Genomic DNA, 22,083 nt, shown 5'->3' with positions numbered 1-22,083 from the left:
TCCAGTACTGTGGAGAATAGGATTCAAGAAAAAGTGTCTGTAAAGACGGTGAGAGTTGGAGGGTTTTTGGCAACTTAAATATAAACATTGTTATCCTCATTTTTGTCAGCTTGAATGGGTGCTGTTACAATTTAATATAGTAAATATTTACTTTCTCAAAAACAGCTGGGTAGTAGACATTGATGGTCAGAATGACTTCTCCTTCAGGGATCAGGTCAGCCACTACTTCTGGTTTCCTACCAACAGTTAAACGGTCCTGGAAATCACACAGATAACAAAGCCTTACATTAAGATAGATAGAAAACATAAGTTTATGATACAAATGCCTGGCACCTCCTCTGTTAAATTGAACCACGAGGCTGTTCCACTGCCCTAACACATAATCTTACTGACTGACACCATTTCAGTAATGCTCCAGTGGACTCACCAGTTCATCTGCGTAGAGGTCGTGTCTATTCTTAGTAATTTTCAGAGAAGCTTTATAATCTTGTCTCTTTCTCCTTTGTCTGTTAAAAGCAAATCACAAAGCAATGAATTTGAATTTGTGTACATGTCACCGGCTTATCCATAATACACAGCAAATCGCAACAACTGAGAAAAGTCCGTACACTAGTGTTTTTAGTGTCGCATCTTGAGGTACAACTTCTGTGTCAGGCTGCTGATCCTCAGGATGGCAACGGAGTGACTCCAGACTGGAAAAGATAAACAAAGTTATGTAGATATTTTGCAAATCATGGTAGGACTTGGAAAACAAAGCTCTGAAGAGACTGTATTAATAAAATTGTGTACACAATACAGCATGTGAAGGCTACATACAATCCTGCATTTGAATAAGAGTCATCAGGTAACTGAAGTTGTATAACGATCATATCTGGAGAAGCAGAACCTTTTGACACAGTTTCCACTGGCTTTCCGTTTTACAATTTTATCTACATGTTGCTGTTTGTTCAGTGGTTTAAAAATTGGTTTTACCCCTAACATTGATGGTGTTTTCCTTGTGTCGTCATCAGTTCGTCAAAGCTTACAAAGTCCACACACTTAGTGTACTTCTTTATTCCTGTTATGTTATAAGCAAAATCTGGAATATTTGCCTATTAAAGTTAATTATTACACAATTAACTGTTTTGTTGACTAGGTATAACTGAAATCTAGTCACAGTGATGTTTTAAATATAACCTAATACTGGAGATAAACAGTCCACAAGTCATTTTATTATCATTTTGCACCCCCGTGTCAAGCTGAAGTAAATAAAAATATTCATATGGGACACAAATAAACATTCACTGTTTACACTGTTTATCAAGCGTTATCTTGTGTAAACGTCGGGTTAACGTTAGCCTGGCTACCTGCAGACGGATTTCAGTTCAGTCATGATCTCCGGACCGACCCCCATCTCTTCAGCAAAGTTGGCCTCAAACGCGTCCTCGTCCTCCGCCTGGTAGGAGTAGTTACTCGGCTTCAGTCGGTTCAGCCATTCGTTTCTGAACGAGCCGATATGAAACGGTTTTGTGTTAACATCGGTATATTCATACTCTGGAATGTTTGTGTTTGTATCTGTCGAAAGCTTGGCCGCCGCCATGTTTTCCTAACAGACGTAATGCGCGGAGGATCATGGGTAATATGTTTTTCCTTCTCAGGCCAAAAATGATTCACTGAATTTTTTCACCATCCGTATTGCGAATGTTTAATATGTGTGTTGTGTAAAAACACAAAATATTATAATGGTTTGTGTGTGATTAGCATAAGCACACCGTTTGTCTACTTGTGACAATTTGCTAATAGATAGATAGATAAATAGATAGATTACTTTATTAATCTCCACAGGGAAATTAAATTGTAACAGCACCCATTCAAGCTGACAAAAATGAGGATAACAATGTTTAAGCCTATGTTTACAAGGAAGTAGAAAATAGAAAAAAAAAAACAAAAAAAGTTAACAAAACAGAACAAGCGTTTTATTTACACATATAGGCATACTATATACTATAATACACAGTACATTAGTGCAGTTGAATGGATGGCTAATCGGGAGAAACTGTACATTAAGGTTCATTTTCCCATGGATGTTAATAAGTATTAATAATAACAAGAATCAATGAACACAGACTTATGTGGAGGAGAGCCCTCTCTCAACATAGAGGTCATTCATTGTACAGGGTGTTGGCTGTTGGCAGGAAAGACTGCCTGTAGTGGAAGTGAAGACGTTTCTGACTGCAAGTGCCATTTGAACAGTAGGTCTTGGAAGGGATGTGAGGTGTTCTCCATGATGTTGAACAGTTTGTGCAGCATCATTTTCTTCAAAGCCAACTCCACAGTCGAGGATAGAGTCAGCCTTCCTGATCACTTTGTTAAGTTTGGTGTCACCGGCTGTAAGTGCCATTGTTAAATTAGGGTTAAAAATAAAACTGCATTAAAAACATATGGGTCAAAATTATAAAAGGACTTATTTTACAACAGTAGACTAATGATAACTTTATTTTGTTGTTATTTTATATTTGAGTGTTCATTTTCCTTTTGCTTTTGCAGACTTTTTTTAGACTGCATTGCCTACTAAAATCCTTTTTATGATGGTGCGTTTAAAAAAAAAAAAAAAAAAAGGCAGAGGAGAAAACACAAACAGAAATAATGAATTATGCAGGGATGTCACATGCAAACAGAAAACCGAAAATCACAGTAAAACACCCCTTGTGCTGGTGACCTTACTGTAATTTGTGATGGCCTTTCTGTCCTCAGGACAGAAATACTTTTTCCATCCCTGGTCCACCAATTGTTCAGGTTACGCCCTTGTTCTGTTATAACAGTCTGGTGACATATATTTCTAACAACATTTTCTCATTTTTAAATTTTATTTAAATAATATTTAATCTGGGGAATCCCACCTCTTTTACCAGGATGCCCTTGCACCATATGTTCTCCTGCAACATGATGAGACCACATGTGGGCTGACCTTGCCAGTTGAGGCCACGCCCGGTGTCTTCCTAAACGGCTTCATTCTGGAGTGAAGAGGGTGGTGTCACACTGGTATAAATATCTGCCCGGTAAAGATATAGACCTGTTGCTTCACGACACGTATTATAACTTCTTATCGTTCAACTCAGTCAAATGGAGGCGAAAGGTACTTCACCACAACAGGTAGGCTATGGTTTACTGCCACTTCTGTGTTTAATGACAAAACTGAGGTTTTTAATTGAGCTATTTTTTTTTTAGTGATGGGGACAGGAAGCCGCGTTAACACAGCTTCAAGCATTTCATTTGTAAGGTATGGCAAAATGTACACATTTTACTTAATAGTAACCACACACATATGATTAAAAAGAGAGAATCCTGTGGAAGAATCTTCAGAAATGCCTAATCATAACATCTGCTCATTGTGATGCACTACACACACACTAGGGACCAGTAGAGATATCTTACTGATACCTTACTCCTCATTCTTTCCTCAAACCTTTCTATAGTTCACACACTAACATACTGTACATTTTACATCTCCAGCTTATGATGAATTATGCTAGATAGAATGTTTGATTTGATATCAGCTGCGAAAATAAAAAATGTACCCAGTTCAGTTTGGTTCAACCCAGTTATGCACATGTTTACATAAAAAAAAAATTTCAACGAAGCTTGAAGTTTTACAGTGATGTTTTTCTGGGCTTTGATATTTTTGATATTCCACCTAATGTCAGATTTACATACATGTGAGTCTGTTGAAGTGAAGAAGCCAAACATTAATCTGATAATCTTTCATTCAGTTCACCTAAAATGGACTTGGAGACAGCACTGAGGGATTGCTCCACTGCCCTTAATCTTTTTATGAACAACAGGTTCGCTGATGCTCTGGCTCTCTTAGCACCCTGGTAAGTACTGATGCCTTGCATGGCTATATGCAGCTGTTTCACCCTGCAGGTGGCACTTCTCATTGTTAGTCATAGGAATTTGGCAACATTTCAAATACATTTTTACTTTTCTGCTTTCAATATGCATTTTGCTTTTAAAAATGTATTGAAATTGCCTCTTCAGGAAAAGTGAGAGCATGTGCCATGCAATGGGCTACAGCAGCATCTTAGTGATGCAGGCAGCCATGACCTTTGAACCAAAGGACTTGGATGCTGCCATGACATCACTGAAAGAATCCCTGCAGACATGCCAGAGGTATGGTGAAGTAGTTGAGGCTCTATTATTATTTTTTGTTAGTTTTTCCACAAGTTTAGACTGGGGCAGCAAGGGACCCTCTCAAGTTAGAAAATGAGTAATATACATAATATGCATGAAAACACTGATCATTTGTCCTGATACTTCTGATTGTCACTAAGTGTCACCGCATACTGTGTGATCTGTAACTTAGATATCGGAAGAAAGCTGGACTAGTGGAGACTCTGACCAGCCTGTGGTATAGACAACCAACTGATAATCTGACAGAGGGTGAGTTAACATCTGTAACTCCTGACTGCATACCTCACACTTGATCATGGTATTGCCACACATGAAACTCAGAGAAACTAGAATGCCAAATTGGATATTGACATACCAGAAATCATCAGAAAGATCTAGATACAAAACATACTGTATCATGTATGAGTCACCAATTATGCTATAGTATAATGTTTGCAATTCTGAACTGACATTGATTCAGTCTCTTTGCTAATCATTTGCTGTAAATGTGTTCACTCACAATAGTACCTTTGCACATTTCTTTAGTTTTTTTTTTTCACCTAAAATGTGATTAACAGAAGAGATGCATGCAGAGCTGTGCTACGCTGAGGTTCTCCTGCAGAAAGCAGCTCTCACATTCCTGGATGAGAGTTTAATCAGCTTCATTAAAGGAGGAATGGGAATGCGAAAGAGTTATCTGATTTACAAGTAAGAAGCATAATGTTTAATAGACCATAAGAATTGAAATCCTTTGCCATATTCAAATGAATTCAAGTGCAATTTAAAATGGTGTCTTCATCCAGGTTTTGCCAAAGTATGGAAAATGTCACAAAAGACACTGGAACACAGAAGAGTACACACATTCATTTTAGGGGCGGTGTCAACATGGGCATTGGAACATTTAATCTGGTGAGAGCTATGGGAAGCATGCAAAATATTAAAACTATATGTCACATATCATTTTGGGAATAAATGCACACGTCTTCTAGCACTATTGATTTGCATTGTATTTAAAGACTTAAAAATGCTGTGGTTGTGTTTTGATTAGCTCAGGTATACAGTTTGTTTTTTGTGATCAGGTGCTGTCTCTGCTTCCACCCAGAGTCCTCAGACTGATGGAGTTTTTGGGCTTCTCAGGAGACAGGGTGAGTGACATCACATTATATGGTGGCAAATCCTTTGTCTTAAAAATGGTCAGATCTTCATCTAAGTTAAAATTCTGAACAAACAATTTATTTTAACTAATAACACATACATCATTGTTTTGTTCTTGTTCATTTTAAATACATAATTCAGACATTCATAGGGTAGATTGGAAAAGGCATGTGAGCTGAAGCAGTTCTCTAAGGAGGAATGTTGAAGAGAAAAACATTTGACCTAAGGTTCACTTACCACCAGCAATGTCAATTTAATGTGTGTTTAATAAAGACATGAAAGATTATAGCTGTTTGTTTGAAGATCAGATCATTTGTCATGACCAATAAATGCAGAAAACCAGGCAATTCCAACCGATTCACATGCTTTTCCTTGCTCCTCTGTGCAAAGACAGAGCCCATGTCTTGTCTATATGTTAACCTGCTTTTATATTCAAGGTGTTTATGTCAGAAGAACCATTTGTTAATTATCTCACAGGAGATGGGTTTGTCTCAGTTGAGAGAGGGAGCAGCAAGCAACAGTTTGCGTTCTATCCTGAGCACCATAACTCTTCTGATGTTTCATCTCTACATCACAGTGATACTCGGTGAGTACAGTATGTGTAAATCCTATTTTCCTTAACTGATCATCCCTCGCTCCTCGACTGTCACTCGACATCTTGAAGATGTCCCAAAGCTCTTATTCCTGCTCTGAAGAGTGAGGATAAAGCAGTGAGGAGGCTGCCTGGAGGAGCCATGAGCAAAGATTTAGGAGACCATCCTTCATGAAAGTTTGTAATGGACCGACATGCCCCTTAATCAGAAATCAGTTGGTGACTGGATATATCAGAGGAAAGGACAGCTCCTGTTTCTAAAAACATGTTTCCTTGATTCCTCTTTCCTTGCATTTTTTGACGGGACTAGGATGCAAAGAAAAGGCACAAGTGAGGAAAATGTGGATGCAATTGAGGGAACTGGGATGTACCACATGGGTTAGGGCCACCGTTTCTTCCAGATTTCAATCCCTTGTTCATTTATTTGTGAATAAAAAAAAAAATTCAATGACTGTGGGGAGATTCATGTTCTGAGAATTGTTTCTCCACTCTCATTCTTCCCTAAGGCACCGGGCAAGGAAACCTAACTGAGGCTGAAGCCCTGCTGGCACCATACATTGAAAAGTTCCCTAATGTGAGCAGTGCATTAGTGATTCTGACAGGTGCCCCCTCTCAGTGGCATTCTGTTTTAATTAATTACATGTATTTTGTCTGCAGGGAGTCATCATTCTTTTCTACACTGCAAGAATTGCTTTGCTCAAAGGAAATATCACATTAGTGAGTACCGGTGATTTTTAAGTGAATATGTTTATGCCATCTCAGTGTTGTTTTTTTTAATGCAATATCAGTTCATACCCATGTGTCCGGGTTTCTCTGCAGGCTCGGGAAAAGTTCATGGCATGTATTGCAGCACAGGAAGAGTGGCATCAGATTCATCACGTGTGTTACTGGGAGCTGATGTGGACCCACTCCTTTGAACAAAATTGGATTGAGGCTTATCGATATGCAGATCTGCTCTCCAGGGAGAGCAAGTGGTCCAAGGTAATTGTTCTTCCTTTGTGATGTGGTCAATTTTCTGTGGTCATCTCTCTTCTGTTTCTCTGTTTTCCCTCTTATAAGAAGTTGATTGCTCCTTTCTTATAGGCCATCTATGTGTTCCACAAAGCCGCCATCTTGAGCATGCTCCCAGAGGAAGATGTGACTAAACTGGGAGAGAATGTGGTGGAATTATTCAGGTGCACTAACAATAAGTTAGCACTACATTTCTGTTGTCTTCGTATTAATACAGTAACTGTGAAGCATGGGGCAGTGGTGGAGGAAGTAACAAAAGTTTTCAAATAAATTTTGTGAAGTAAAAAAGTACAACATTTGTCAAAGTGTGAAGTAGCACAGAATAGAAATAGTAAGTAAAGTACAAATACCTCAGATGTACTTAAATAAAGGTACTCTGTTACTTTCCACCACTGTTTCTAGGCAGGTGGATGGTCTCAGATTGACAATTGCTGGGAAATCAATTCCAACTGAGAAGTTTGCAGCAAAGAAAGCCCAACGCTACTGTTCCTCTAACCCTGTGAAATTAGTCGTCCCTGCTTTGGTGAGGGCATGTGCACACTGCTGACGCTTTCAATGAAAACCCAGTGTGATCGAGCCAGTACTCAAATCTTCTTTTTGTCACAGGAACTGATGTATTTGTGGAATGGTTTCACAGTAGTAGGCAAACGACCTGAGTTGACTGAAAGTATCTTGAGCACCTTGGTGAAAGCAGAGGAGCAGCTCAGAGATGATCCAAGTGAGAGGCAGAGCAAAATTTTCATGAACTTTTTTTAGTTATCAATGTGAAACTAACAAGCATTTTGCTGAACATTTAGACCCATCAGAGTATCATCTGGATGACCAGTGTGTTGTCCAGTTGTTGAAGGGCTTGTGTCTAAAAGGCCTGGGCCGTCTAGTTCAGGCTGAGCTTTGCTTCACCCAGGTCATTTCAAGGTGAGGCCACACACACACACACACACACACACACAGCACGTTATAATTGTGTTTGTGTATTGATTACGCTTGCTGATAGCTCATTCAGCTACAACTATCAACTGAGCTTTTTTTGTCCTCTGAGGCTACATACATGAGAGGGTCAGAATATTAGGAACACCCCTGAATATAATGTAGTCCAGAACAACAACACCTTTAACTATGACCTCAATAATAAAGATATCATTGAATTTATACACTTATGACAAGTTCACTAAAAACTGAAACATTATGAGCTTAACACAGATGTTATAAAGCGGAAGTGTTGCACTGAATTGCATACACTTGTACAGGTGTACCTATTAAAGTGGCCAGTGAGTGTGCATGATGCATAGCATTCACAGTACCTCTGAGTGTGGTGTTGAGACTTAAGAGTTTAAATAAATTAGGTCTGGGTTTTATCAATGTTTATTAAACTACTAAATTGACCCACTGAATTGATTTTATTGTTTTTATTTTGCAGTGAATATGATATTAAGCATTACAACTATTTGGTGCCATATACCAGGTATGAGTTGGGAATGTTACACAAGGAGAAAGGTGACATCAACACAGCCATCAAATTGATTGACAGTGTCAAGTAAGTGTTTTCAGCACATCCAATCTTGGGCTACACATTGGTTCTGTTGTTTGTTTGTTTTTTATATATCAGTGCAGAAATTACCCAAATGCTTTCATGAACTACAGCAGTTTCATGAACTATAATTTACAGTGCTACACTGCAGACTTTTACATTTGTATATGGCATATGCAGCTCAGCCTTTTGTTGGTTGTGAGGACCTTACATTTCATTATCAATTGACCTTTTTTGCACTTTTACGGAATACAGTTTATAGCAAGTGAGTCCTTTGAAAGGATGACAGTGTGCTTATGTGGAACCAAATACATCTATGTGCAAAAGTCCAGCTACCCATTAGTTCTACTAGAATCCACAGTGTATTGCCATATCATACAAAGAACTAATAAGTGGTTTTTATTATGTGTAGGATGAACTACAAAGACTACAACATGGAGTCGAGGCTGCACTTCCGTATCCATGCTGTTCTTGACACCATGGGCTCTTTTTCAGCCAAACCTCGCCCTTCACGTACATCAGCATGAAAGACCCTATGGCAGGAAATGACAAAAAAAGCCTTGTGTGGTGCCATCAGCTCTGCCACTAAACTTGGGGGCGGGACGATTCAGACCTGTGTAGTAAATTAAAATACATCTTGTCAATGGAGAGATTCTTGGGGATGAAAAAAAGTTTACAAGAAAAAGGCTCATTTCAATAGTTCTACTTTTTGACTTTTCCAATAATATCCAGTTTGAGAATATTTCACATCTTGCTTGTATTCTTCATTAGATTAAACTCCTTTCATTATTATAAGCTAATTAATCTATGCAAATAACTGTCTTCTATGTCCAGTGCAGTATGAATAGGTCTGCTTTGATAAATGGTATTTGCTGAATAAATCTTATGAATCAAATTACAGCATTTTTATGATAACACACAATGTAAGGTATAGGCCAGGTGGACATTTTTATGAAGTTAAGATGCCTTTTTACTAAATATATAACAGCTTTCTTAACAAACTCTGCAGTACTGCATGAAAATTGTATATGTTCTTAAAGACATGTCATACAAATAGCTTTTGCAAGCTGTCTTGTCTGTAGTGGCCAAACCTTTGTACATGCCACAATTATTGTTTGCCTTCATTAAAAAGTAACAGTTCATTAACAATTAAATCCTGCTTGCTTCAGGAGATGTATTTAATTACTGTCATTTAAAACAAAATATGTAATGTGACCAAACCTCTGGATCCGTGTATCATCCGATCATTCGATTTGATTTAACTTGCAAATGACAAAACGGATAAATTGTTCAGAATTTCGTTTTTGTAGATGTGAAAAAAGGAAAACTACTGACTTTGCCGTACTCTTGCGCGCCCGCTCGCACATTTATATGAGTTCTCATGGGAAATGGTGTTTATGGCAGATATTAACTGTCCGCCCAGTCAGAAATCCGTAAACATAATAAGACGTTTTTTTTAGATTTGGTTTCTCGTGTATTTGATTTCATGCTTTGTTATGAAAACAGAAGAAATACACAGTGATTTGACTTTCACCGAAAAAACGAAATTCTACTTCATTTATCCGTTTTCTTGTTTGCGGATTAAATCAAATGAGTGAATGATCGGATGATACACGGACCCTTCTGCATACAGCTGTTTGCACCTCGGACACAGCTGTTAGAAGTGTTGATCACGTGGTGTGTGTGATCAGTTGACTCTTCCAGGGCGGGGGAGGAAGGGGAGAGAAGATGGAAGGGAACAGAGACGAAGCAGAGAATTGTATAAAAATAGCGACGAAAGCCCTAGAAGCTGGAGATAAAGAAAAGGCGGTGAGGTTTCTCAACAAAGCAGAGAAGCTGTACCCAACTGACAAAGCCAAAGGTACCGTTGTTTAGCCGGATAGAGAGAACACAGCTCTACTTAACATGATGTGCTGTCAGTAACCAGGTGGTAGCATGTAACTGATGTTTGTTACCGTCACTGACGGTTTAAGCTCAGGCCACCTGGTGGCTACTACTGCATACTGGTTACAGGTATTTGTATAACTGCGTAGCGTTAGTGAAGAAGGGAATGTAGCTAACTAAAATACTGGAATTTAAGCATTAACGTTACACAAGAGTTAACTAGCGTTGGCTAAGATGGCGTTGTGTTAGCTAACCTAGCCTGCCCGCGTCTTCCCCTCTGTAGTGAACGTTTCTGTAAATTGAGGTTTATTACAAGGTGAAGTAAAGTGAACACGTTGAAGAAGATGCCTTTTAGTGAAGCACAGTGATGGTTCAGAGTACCATCAGCTCACCACAAGCTAACGTTAGCTAACAGTTGATCAAACGTCCTTTTTTAACGGGAAACAATCATCAGTCAGGCCATCGTTCGTTGATTAGCTGTCACTAACGTCTCTGTTGGCATTCTTTTTAGTCTCACTTCAGTCAATCAGTCTTTGGGTTTGTAGGGATTTTCAGGAGTCCCGTTTACGAATCAGAGGTTGTAGAGAGATGTAGGGCGAGGAATTAATGTTGTCCAGGTCACTCAGCCAACTTCCAGGCCCTCAATTGAATGATTTATCCCCTTGAGAGCTTCGAAGTACAGGTTAATCCAACAAAAACCACTCTCTGTGAGACGATAATTTATAGCTGTTTAATGAGGAGGGGACTGATGGTGTTTTGCATTGTAAGCTCAAAGGGACTCTTATATCCAGTATTGTGAGTGTTTTCTGTAATGGGATAAATAGACTTGGTCATTGATGACCAATAGCTCCTCACTTCATAGACTAGTAATTGGAATGAAATGAAATGATATCCCGCCATGTCCTTTGTCTGCTTTATGTGCCTGCCCTGCACTCAGTTTTAGGTGGCAGTAGCTAGTTTGTAACTTTGCTGATGTCTTGCTACGACCACCTGATAATTACATTCACATAACCTCCTCACCAGAACTGCTCATGAGATTTGCTGCTATCATTGGAGTAAGCAGCAAACCAAGACCAGGTTTTAATCCAAAACTAATTTGCTAACCCACTGGTCTCACTTCATTAGAAAGCCCCTTGACATTATCCTGCTGTCCAGTCATATCACTCAAAATCTAAATTAACACATGATGTGTAAAAGAGGAAAGATGGGTGACCAAAAAGTGTTTTTTGAGTTTGGCCTCGGTCACTGCATTGTGTGCAGGCTGGCTCACAAAAAAATGGTTTTACTCCTTGTTCACCCAGAAATGGTCCATAATAGTGAATTCTTTTACTAGTTTGAATGTAATTTCTTGATTTAATGAACTTGCAAGTCATGTCTTCTCACACATAAGTCTCTTCTACTGTAGGGACTTAATGACCCACAACAACTTACACCACTTGTCCCTGGTTCTGCTTTTGTTTCCACTGCCCTCAGCACACTGTGGAGACAAATTCCAGGAGCTAAATTTCAGCATCCCTCAGCAGGTAGTACTAAATCAAGTTCCAGGTACTCATGGGGACTGGGTGCTTGCAGTTCTGGCACCTGTGATTGGTTAAACGTCAGCATTCTCACATCTCAAGTATTGGCATTACAAGCATGGCATGTAAACATGTATTCACTGGTTTAGAGGTAAAATGGGGACTTGAGCAAGTTGACACGGACACAGTGGCAAAGATGTCACTTTTCTGAAAGTTTTTGTTCTGCATTTTCAATAGCTGTTAACTGCTCAGCTGCACATCCAGTCTCCGTTACCAGCACAGGTTTTGTTGCGCCTTGATTAATGAGCCTTGTGATCGAGTGTTGATTTGATGCTTTCTGCTCGGTTGTGTAGAGCGAAACGCAGAGCCGCCCTCATGTAAACAGACTGACGCAGGTAAAAATGTAGTGGAAAAGCAAACCGAATGGATTACACCAGTCCTTCGGGTTTTGCCAGATTACAGGTATGAGAAACTACAGGTTACAGCTTGTTAGGTTCCAGTGTTGGTAAAATGCTAACCGTGTCCTAAGTTTCTTCATTATGTGTTTGAAGCCCGTTCCTCCTTGTGCTTTATTGTGCTTTGGAAATGTGCCAGATTATCTTTTTGTTGGCTGTTCTCCTGGCTCATGTGTGGGTTTTTTCTTTAACTAATGAGGCTTTAAATGCACTATTTTAAGGTCTAAATGGGTGTTATTCCTGGTGGATCTTGTCATGTAAGATGCAATTCAAAACGCCACTCTGGTGTGCCTAGTCTGCTGCTTGAAATTCTTTTAACAGTACAGTAAGTGAATGACTGCACATTTTGTGAGCAAAGCCATGCATATTATATTGTTTTTCAACAGTGTATTGTGATTGTAAAATCTAGAATCGTATCTAATCTGAAAATGCGTCATCTCCCTTTTTTACTGCAGTTATTACATTCCTAAATATCACTGACCAACGTGGCAAAGAGTTTACATGTAGTTTCTGCCATGAGTGATACACTGACATGTACTTGTATAACTGAGTATGTCAGTTTTACTTTGCATATACTCAGTTATAATTTTAATACAATTTTAAAGCTTTTACATGCATGCATCTATGTGTGACAGTTTATACTTGAGGATGTTGTTAAAACTTGGACACACATGACAATGAAGGTAATATTTGCATTTACTATAAGTTTAGCTTTTGATTTCTTCCTCTTGTCTTCAGCTTTGTTGGATGCATTAACAAAGAATGGGAGCTCGGCGGGTAATGGCGCATATAAAAGGAGACCAGCAAAAAGCTCAGAACGCACCGGTGCCACACCAGAAGGAGAAAGCCAAGAGTCTGGAGGAGGCGACTCTAAAGGCTTCACCAAAGAGCAGGTTGAGGGTGTGCAGAGGTGAGAATTTCTTTCTTTTAATGCTTTATTTCTTCTCCACCAGTTGGTAGTGTAATCTGTCCCACTACAGTTGGCTCTGTGACAGCAGTACCATTTCTGTCACTCAATTAGACCTTTCACCTGTGTCTGAACGAGGACACTGTCCTCTCTGCATTGTTGTGCACCCAGCTATTGCTATGGCTGTCTCTATACCTCTGTGTGCTGCCTACTGAGATACATTTAGCAGCGTGAACTAGATACCAGGTAACCACTACATGCTCTAATTTTAGACCATGCAGTGGGGAAAAAGCAAGAAAGTTAGAGTAAGCAGGCATTGCATCTTACCTACATATACCCGCCAGTCAGATCAGTAGAAAACTGATGATAGCAACTGGAGTTCATGTCTAGGATAAACATGCTGCTGGTGGTTACACAGTTGTAACAGTGTATTGCAATTAAACTTAGGCAGTGATCTTTTCCCCTGGTGTTTTTGTTATACTGAATCCTTTGAGGAAGCTTTGGTGGGTTAAAAATTGCATCATGTCTCTGAAGAAAAAGTACAGTCAGTTTTGTACTAAAAGTCTCCCGTGGCCTCATCAGTAGTCCTACTTAAGCCATGATTCTTCAGTAATGGATAGAAATGGGTGATTTGATGATGATCATCATATTATATTTACCATAAATTTGTTTTCTCAAGGAAAGAATCAACAATTTACAGTAAAAATCTGACAAACTATTTATAGATTTTGTTGTTGTTGTTTTTCACATGTGTGAAAGGTTATGCTTGGTGAATGTATAACAGTGAAACATTACAGTTAATTTAATTAAGCATCAGCCTGGAAAATATTATTTTTAGTTTTCACTGGTATCAATCCTGTAGCCCAATCCTAAAACCCAGCTAGTGTATGTGTTAGTCTGCCTACGGTATTAATGCTTGAAGCCCTCTGGTACCTGACCTTTTATGAATAGAGATGTCCAGATTCAAATCAAACTTTATTTATACTGCACTTTTGAACTGACAAGTTGAGTCATTTCAAAGTGCTGAACAGATGAGTCAATAAAGCAGAATGTAAAACTAGCTGGGATGGTATCAGATGTTTGGTAATGTTGAATTTGTCACCTGCCTGTTAAAACAATCCACAGTGTTGTTTGTTTATTTTTCCAGGATAAAGCGGTGCAAGGACTACTATGAAGTGCTCGGTGTCACTAAAGAAGCCAGTGAGGATGAGCTCAAGAAAGCCTATAGGAAACTAGCGCTCAAGTTCCATCCGGACAAAAATCATGCAGCTGGAGCAACAGAGGCTTTTAAAAGTGAGTATGCATTTATACTTTGTTACTGGTGTGTTTAACATTAGATAAAGAAGTTCGTTATGTAATGTAAAACTCTTCAGCTTGTTTAGTTTAACTTGATGTGCAAGTTTAGTTCATAGCGCTGATTATGTATAAAAAAAAAAAAAATAAAATAAAAACTGGACAGGTTTTTCACTATGTTGTGGACCCAGTACAGTATCACCTGCAAGTCAAGTGAGACTGCAGAGAACAGCAATTAAATTAAGAGACAAATGAGAGAGAGCTGTGTCTAAGCATTGTACTGTATTTTAGCACTGGGAAAAACTATCTCCATAAACTTTTTGTCCTCCCTTTCATTTTGATATCTTAACAATCTCCTTCAGAGATTGGTAATGCATATGCAGTGCTTAGCAACCCAGACAAAAGGCAGCAGTATGACCTGACAGGAGGGGAGGAGCTGAGCAGCCCGGGACACTCACGGGGAGGAGGCTTTGACTTCCACAGGGGCTTTGAGGCCGACATCACTCCCGAGGACCTCTTCAACATGTTCTTTGGAGGCGGGTTCCCCACCTGTAAGTGCATACAGACTCAAACACCTAAAGACTATTGTTACTGATGACTTTACATAACTTGCCACTCATTTTATGTTCCACTTGTGTATTACTTTACAGTTCCTGCAGTGTCACTTTATCAATTTAGGAGACTGTAATCATTCTTTTTTTTTCCCTTTTGTCCAGTTTTGCAAATTTGCATTTTAAATGCATTTTAATGTGGTTCTCTTAATGTGTGAATAAAGGGACTGTAGAACCTCTAGTACAGTACTGTTGGTACAATTCAAGTTTTCCACTATTCATGGTGCTGAAAAATTAGTATGTTTAAAATCAGACCAATAGATTTTTAGCTTTGATGACAGTCGCACTTTGGTTTCACTAGTTCTGTACTGCTCTGATATTCTACATAACCTAGAGCAGTGTGAATGTACAGTTTTGAAAACTAAAGCTAAGAGTAAGTGAGACCGGTGACATATCCCATAACTCTGTATCTGACCTCAGTAAATATTTTTGTCTGCAGCAAGTGCACACACCTTCACCAATGGCAGAACAAGCTACAGCCACCAGGCTGATTACCGACAAGAGAGAACAGAAGAGAGGGGAGATGTAGGTAGACAGGTTCTGACTTAAGAAATAACATTTTATTTGCACATACAGTATGTATAATATTACAGTTTTACTTGATGCACAACTTTGTAAGCTACATATGTTGTTTCAGCTAAAGTTCTGTTTGTCTTTAGGGTGGTTTCTCAATGTTTATCCAACTGATGCCCATAGTGGTCCTAATTTTAGTGTCAATACTGAGCCAGATGATGGTGTCCCCTCCACCCTACAGCCTCTACTCTAGACTGTAAGTGTGCATACACTTACAGTATGTGTTGTGTTTCCATAACCTAAGGGGACATTACACTGACTTGCATTCATTTCCTGGAGACTTACCATAACCTTACCCTACCCTTTACCTAACACCTAACCTTTAACAAAGTCATCACTCTAAAATGTAAGGATTTATGCTTTGGGGACTTGGTTTTTGTCCCCATAAGGACATCAGGTCCCTACAATATGATTGTGTGAATAGATTTACATCCCTGCAACACAAGTAATACCTGGCTACAAGCACAGAGTCATGTCTTACTGTACTATAGTTGTGAGGAGCAGGGCACTCATTGACATAATGTATTCCCTGGTCCCATACCATAATCTTAACCATCACAAATAAATGCCCAACTCCAGCCCTACCCCAGCTTAAACCTAATTTTAACCTAAACCATGTTTAACCCTGAAAAAGCCTTTTGATGTTTGAGGACCAGCTAAATTGTGTTCACCACACAGTTGGTCCACACTATTAGTCATTATTGACACCTGCAGATGTATGCGGCAAATCGCACGCTTTTATGCGATGCGTACTTATTCAGCTGTCAATTCTTTAAAACTGATTACCTGAGTACTTTAAAACTGACTGAATACCTGTGTTAACCATACAGAAAGCAGTCTATTTTTCGTTATACTACTATGAAATGCTTTGTGCCATAAACTCTTCATTGTGTGCTTTGTTGTCTTTCATTCACTGTTGTTCACTGGATAAATGCCCAGAAAATAGCTTTCTTTTCACTGCCCTACTCTTTGCAGAAAACAAGGTCTACATTATTGCAGAATAGCCAATTATAACTGGTTATGTGAAGTACCTTCAAGATTAAATGTGAAAAACTGCAACCGTTGTCAGCATTTTCACTAAAGATTCTACCTCTCCAGGTCCACGGGTCAGATCATAAAACGGGAGACGGAAAACTTGCACGTTGACTACTATGTCACTAAGGACTTCAAGTCAGAGTATAAGGGTGCTGCACTGCAGCAGATTGAGAAGAATGTGGAGGAGGACTATGTATCTAATATCAGAAATAACTGTTGGAAGGAGAGACAGACAAGTGAGTAATTATGATTAAATACACCCTCAGAACTAGCTTACCAAATTCAGTAATATGTCCTCTTCACATTTTCCCTGGGCTCTTGTTTTATCAGTCACATTGTTCTTCTGCTTGTCTTATCCAGAAACAGACCTGCTGTATGCTGCTAAGGTATACCGGGATGACCGAATGCGCAAGAAGGCAGAGCTCATGACCATGGATAACTGCAGGGAGCTGGACAGACTAAATAGCCTATTTAGAGGCGGATGAGTGATGTTTTTGGATCATGTAAATAATCAGTAGATGTGTATGTTCATTTTTTTTTTAAGGAAGAGGATTTAAACTAGGAGCAAAAACTTACAGAAATAATTTAGCTCTGTTGTTTCTAAGTTTTAAAATGTCCCTTTCCTCAAATCCCTCTGCCGACTTGTTCTCTTCCCCCGCACCAGCCTGACCCCAGGAATCGGCTTGCTTCAAACCTAATGAACCAATCACCATCTGCTGTAAAAAGCCCCAGATCATTTTTTTAAACTCTGCTTTTTTGTTTTCTCCTGGAAACGAGGAGAACACTAGACTATAAAGGCATGTGGTGAGAGCTCAAGAGGCATTTTGCACAAGTGAATCACTTTAAGATCAACGAACAGCTTTCGGCATCATTTTCCTGACAGAAACATAATTTGGGAGAAAGATTTCTCTGGAGGTGCTACCCTCCAGCCAAATCCCTTTCATGAAGAACACAATGTCTCTTTTAGCTTCCTACTCAGCTTTGGGATGAAGATCAGTGGACCATGAAGAGTTTTTGATCTGTGATTTTGCTACTAGAGAACATTTTTATGTTATCCCCTTCAAAATGTGAAGTTGGTTTGGACTAAACATGAAGACATCAAAACTTATATAATGTTGTACATTATCATGTTGGAAGTTTATGCAGTTATTTAAATTAGGTAACTAATAGAAGATGCGTTTTTTTTTTTCTTTCTTCAATGCTCGCCTAAACATTTAAATAAAGTAAAATTATTACTATGGATTTGCTCTGTATCTGACTGAGATGACAAACACCCAAATTACCAAAAACAAACAAAAAAACCTCTCGCATCAGTTATGTAGTCATGAAGCTAGTGTTGGTTTTATTTTTCCTAAGCTTTGAAATATTTCTGAGGTATCTGCTGTCAATCCAATGAACAATGGGATGCAAAATAAAGCTGCAGTAATTAGCAAATCAATTAGACCACTATCCCTAAGTTGATGGTGATTGTTTTGGGCTCCTACTACAAGCCTGCACATTATCATTATTAAAATTGTGGTTTTGTTTTTAACTCTACATTAATTATAGATCAATGCGCAATTGATCTATACTTAGCTAGATGGAGGATGGATCTCTAGGCTATAGCTGTGGAGAATCTGAAAACTGGGAGGATAAGGAAGGGGAGCCAATTCATAAAGAGGCTAAACTTGTTTTTTTTTGTTTTTTTTTGTTCCAGTATTCAAGTGGATAGACTATAAATTTAAGAAATGATTTTAAAGTTATTTTACTTAACCATGTTCCGTCTAAAAACTAACACTTGTGAGTACCTAGTCACAGAATCGGTAACCAGGAGAAAGTAAAAGGTAAAATAGTAAAGTAAAGCTGAGTAAAATACAACTGACTCCCCCAAAAGAAACCAGAATTCGAAACGACCACGTGATACTGTTGAACTCGTTTGTCATCGGTCACGTGATCCCGGAAGTTGTCGGATCCTCGGTGGCACACACAACATCACCACGTCCTATTAGGTTTCTTGGAAGTGAAATGAAAAGGAGCACAAGCGAAACTTGACATGCCGTCAAAACCAACATCCTGAGGAATAAATCAGCCTGTGCTAGACCAACGTGCCGGGAAACGCTGGTTTCTGTCTCCGACGTTTCGTGGACTATGCACTACCACAGCCACGTCTGTGCTTTTTTGCTGGGTTCATGCTTATTTGGGTGTTTTCCCCACGTGTTTAACTGCAAACAAGAGCCAGAAACTCCTGACTGGAGGATGACTCTGAAAACTATCCGTAATGGAATACACAAAATTGACACCTATCTGAACGCAGCACTGGATTTGTTTGGTGGCGATGACGGGCTGTGTCATTACAGGTGCAGTGATGGTAAGCTAGCTTCATCTTCCTTCAAAGCCTTTTTTAAAAGTCACCAGTGGATTTGTGAAACACAGTTGTAACTAAAAGCATTAATTAAATCGACTGTACTGCTGCGTTTGTCTCTGACAGCAACATCTTCCACTTTGCTCCTTTCTCACAGGTTACAAGCCGGTGCCTCGTCCTGGCTACAAGCATCCGCCACCCAACGGGTGTGGGTCCCCATTGTTTGGTTTTCAGGTAGTCTGGCAGTGTTTGGAAGATTGTGTGTGTGTGTGTGTGTGTGTGTGCACGCCACGCAAAGCGAGTTGTCATGTGAATCCTGATGTATACTACAGCATCCCAAACCGTATGGGCCTAGATATGATGCAGTCCATGTTTGTCTAACATTTTATCTTATTGCTTTGTTTACACACACACACACACAATACAACATATGTAGTTGAACATGGCCCAATGTGGATATAAAATAGTCTAACTGACAAATCCACAATGCCAATGTTATTGGCAGATATTTGCTTTAGATACAATGGCAAGAAGGAAAAACTACTGTATGTGAACCTTTTGGAGTTACAGTATGTTAAGCTGTCCCAGCACCTCCATGTCAGGATTCTTCTTCCACTGTACTTTTCAGTACAAAAACAAACAAATTTATACCTTTTTCATATCCCTGATTGATGGAAGGTAAAGGAAGGGGTGCTATTCTGGAAAGATTTGTAATTTTTGGGGTTGACTTTTGTTTTATTTACAGTGGAACTAAAACTGTCATAATGTACTGCGCTATGTTGTTTGTCATTTCTGAATCATAATTTTACCACCTGCCAGGATAATGTAAAGTTCAAAACACAATGATTACAAACATTCAAAGAGTGACCAAGCTGTTTTTTCCAGTTTGACATAGGCATCCCATCCATGACTAAATGCTGTAACCAGCATGATCGCTGCTATGACACTTGCGGCCTTGAGAAGCACGACTGTGATGAACAGTTCCAGGATTGTCTTGAGACCATCTGCAGGAATGTCCAAAGAACTCTGGGATTGGCCCAAAGTGTTCAAGGTGAGGGACTTGATTGCTTTTTGTGTCCTGGTACATCCTAGCTCATTTGACAGTTGCTTTGTAAACTTCACAAAGAAACGGTAAATTTCAAAATAGTGTAATAGGGTTTAAGACTTTGCTATGAAGGCTGTTGAAAACTGTTGGTCTTGACTGCAGCTTTTTGTCACTGCCACCTACTGGTGTCCCCATCCAGATTTAGTGTTTGATTTTTATCTATGATAAAATATATTTGATTAATACCACATGCTCATATTATTCCTCTTTCTTTCCTTCTTGGCAGCCTGTAAATCAGCGGTGACGCTGTTGTTTGATGCTGTTATGCACTTGGGATGTAAGCCATACTTGGACAGCCAGAGAGAGTCCTGTGTGTGCCAGTATGAAGTGAAGAAGGAACTGTGATACAGAACCAAGACTGTAAAATGAGGCTGATTCACAAGCACAACTCTGGCAGCATGACTCCAGAGATACACTTTTTTCAGACTTATAGCTTTTCTCAGGGATATAGAGTGTCTTGGCCCTCTCACCTCCCTTTAGTGACAATTTGAATTGCACACTTCTCTTAGACAAGTGGATGTGAATTAACCTTAGTGTGACAAGAGTTAGTGGACAATTAATATCTTTCCTAGACTAATTATTTATATTTTGTCAATACTGTGTAACATGTTTCTTCTGTGATGGGCTGGAAAGAGGGTATTCAGGTTTTCACTGGGATTTGGTTGTTTGGGTGGGACCCAGTTAACAGTGCTTTATTTTATGGGCACTGCAAATTCATAATTGTTTTCTGAAAAGATCTTCACAAATTTGCACTAATTATGGGTACACATGGAGTGGAATTCTTCCAGTTGAATGCTAAACTTGTATTTTAGCCAGTGTACAGCAGGTCTGCTGAATATGCTGCAAGGTGCGATTTGTCTATTGACTGGCAATAAGAACACAAACATATATAAAAATGTATATTTCCAATAATAAATTAATGATAATATTTTCGGCTCTATGGCCTGTATAAGCAAACTATACTGCCCAGACCCAAACAGAAGCATGTGGTAAATAAGTAAAGGATGTACATTTTTATAGTAACAAACATTTTATAACATTTGTAAAATATCACATGGAAAGGAGTGTACTTGTGGACTCTATGAAATTACAACACTGTTGAGAAAACCTGTTTTGAACTGTCATAAAAACATAGAAATAGAGGAAAAGGTTTAAATTTATACCTGTAATTCAGTGAGACGGTGCACATTTTTGGATAAACTGTTACTGTGATTAGCTGATTAGTCGATCAACAGAAGAATAATTTGTAACGGTTTTGATAAATTGTCTGTTATTTTTAAGGCAGCTCTAGTTGCCTAAAAAACAAAACAAGTTATTTTTTGATTAGTTTATCAAGTGTGAGGATTTGCAACTGAATCACTTTGGAGTTTGAACTGTTGGTTGGATAAGACATTTTAAGATGTCACCTTTGGCTCTGAAAAGTTGTGAAGGGCATTTTTTGTAATTATTTGTTGATTCATAGACTAAATTATATGATTAATTTAATAAATTAATTGATAATGAAAATAATCACAAGTTGCACAAATTATTAGGAACATGCCATAACAAAAATGTGATTAAATGTTAGTAAAATGTACACATTTCAACTTGTCAAATCAAAATTAATGTTTAGCTATAGTCCAGTATTACAAATGAAAAATTTGTTGAGTTTATATGACATTAGCGCTTAGGAGCTATAACTTGATCTAAACCATATCGTCCGTTTTATTGACATATTTTATGCTTTGAGCGGTATGATCTTGAAGCAGCTATTAAATTGCGCTATATGTGATTTTATTTGGTGTACCATGCAGAAACCTCCCTTTATTTTTATGATACATAAACTTCCTGCACTATGTTTAATGAGTCGCTTTTCTAATGTGGCAAACACGGAAGTCCTGGCTATTAAACCTTAATGGACAGATATAGGCGCCAATTAGTGATGGGT

The 22,083-nt window shown here is 38.8% G+C and overlaps 4 protein-coding genes across 7 annotated transcripts in view; 3 read left to right on the top strand and 1 right to left on the bottom strand.

Moving 5' to 3' along the window:
- snapc3 (small nuclear RNA activating complex, polypeptide 3) overlaps positions 1-1,621 on the bottom strand; it is a 3,697-nt gene extending 2,076 nt beyond the window's left edge. Inside the window, 4 exon segments of the mRNA XM_020591886.1 lie at positions 97-256; positions 428-506; positions 609-692; positions 1,347-1,621. Of these exon segments, the coding sequence (XP_020447542.1) occupies positions 97-256; positions 428-506; positions 609-692; positions 1,347-1,579 (556 nt within the window). The 5' untranslated portion in view covers positions 1,580-1,621.
- On the top strand, positions 1,538-9,772 carry LOC109955585 (tetratricopeptide repeat protein 39B-like). 4 transcript variants are annotated; one of them, XM_020591881.1, is made up of 19 exons: positions 1,538-1,615; positions 2,892-3,115; positions 3,208-3,259; positions 3,750-3,854; positions 4,018-4,149; positions 4,343-4,419; positions 4,728-4,857; positions 4,953-5,058; positions 5,229-5,294; positions 5,782-5,890; positions 6,403-6,470; positions 6,554-6,613; positions 6,716-6,877; positions 6,980-7,071; positions 7,310-7,430; positions 7,514-7,625; positions 7,705-7,822; positions 8,325-8,441; positions 8,848-9,771. In XM_020591881.1, the coding sequence occupies exons 2-19, from the start codon at positions 3,103-3,105 to the stop codon at positions 8,960-8,962; spliced, it is 1,755 nt and encodes a 584-aa protein (XP_020447537.1). In that variant the 5' UTR covers positions 1,538-1,615; positions 2,892-3,102; the 3' UTR covers positions 8,963-9,771. The 4 variants fall into 4 exon arrangements, with proteins under 4 accessions (XP_020447537.1, XP_020447540.1, XP_020447541.1 ...); XM_020591884.1 differs by having other exon boundaries at positions 2,892-3,132; XM_020591885.1 differs by lacking the exon at positions 4,953-5,058 and having other exon boundaries at positions 5,252-5,294; positions 8,848-9,772.
- Positions 9,773-10,055: 283 nt separating this feature from the next.
- Positions 10,056-17,950, top strand: dnajb14 (DnaJ heat shock protein family (Hsp40) member B14). Its single transcript, XM_020591879.1, has 8 exons — positions 10,056-10,296; positions 13,030-13,201; positions 14,346-14,491; positions 14,854-15,042; positions 15,542-15,627; positions 15,762-15,871; positions 16,774-16,946; positions 17,071-17,950. The coding sequence occupies exons 1-8, from the start codon at positions 10,164-10,166 to the stop codon at positions 17,193-17,195; spliced, it is 1,134 nt and encodes a 377-aa protein (XP_020447535.1). The 5' UTR covers positions 10,056-10,163; the 3' UTR covers positions 17,196-17,950.
- A 566-nt stretch (positions 17,951-18,516) lies between these two features.
- pla2g12a (phospholipase A2, group XIIA) lies at positions 18,517-21,620 on the top strand. The gene is made up of 4 exons (XM_020591699.1): positions 18,517-19,057; positions 19,209-19,285; positions 19,937-20,102; positions 20,383-21,620. Exons 1-4 carry the CDS (start codon positions 18,838-18,840, stop codon positions 20,499-20,501), a joined length of 582 nt encoding a protein of 193 aa, XP_020447355.1. The 5' UTR covers positions 18,517-18,837; the 3' UTR covers positions 20,502-21,620.
- Positions 21,621-22,083: the final 463 nt, after the last annotated feature.

Source organism: Monopterus albus, unplaced genomic scaffold (assembly GCF_001952655.1).
Source record: "Monopterus albus unplaced genomic scaffold, M_albus_1.0 scaffold15.1, whole genome shotgun sequence".
Classification (NCBI taxonomy): Eukaryota; Metazoa; Chordata; class Actinopteri; order Synbranchiformes; family Synbranchidae; genus Monopterus; species Monopterus albus.
The sequence above is the reverse complement of the archived record's forward strand: the minus strand, read 5'-3'. Positions and strand labels throughout refer to the sequence as shown.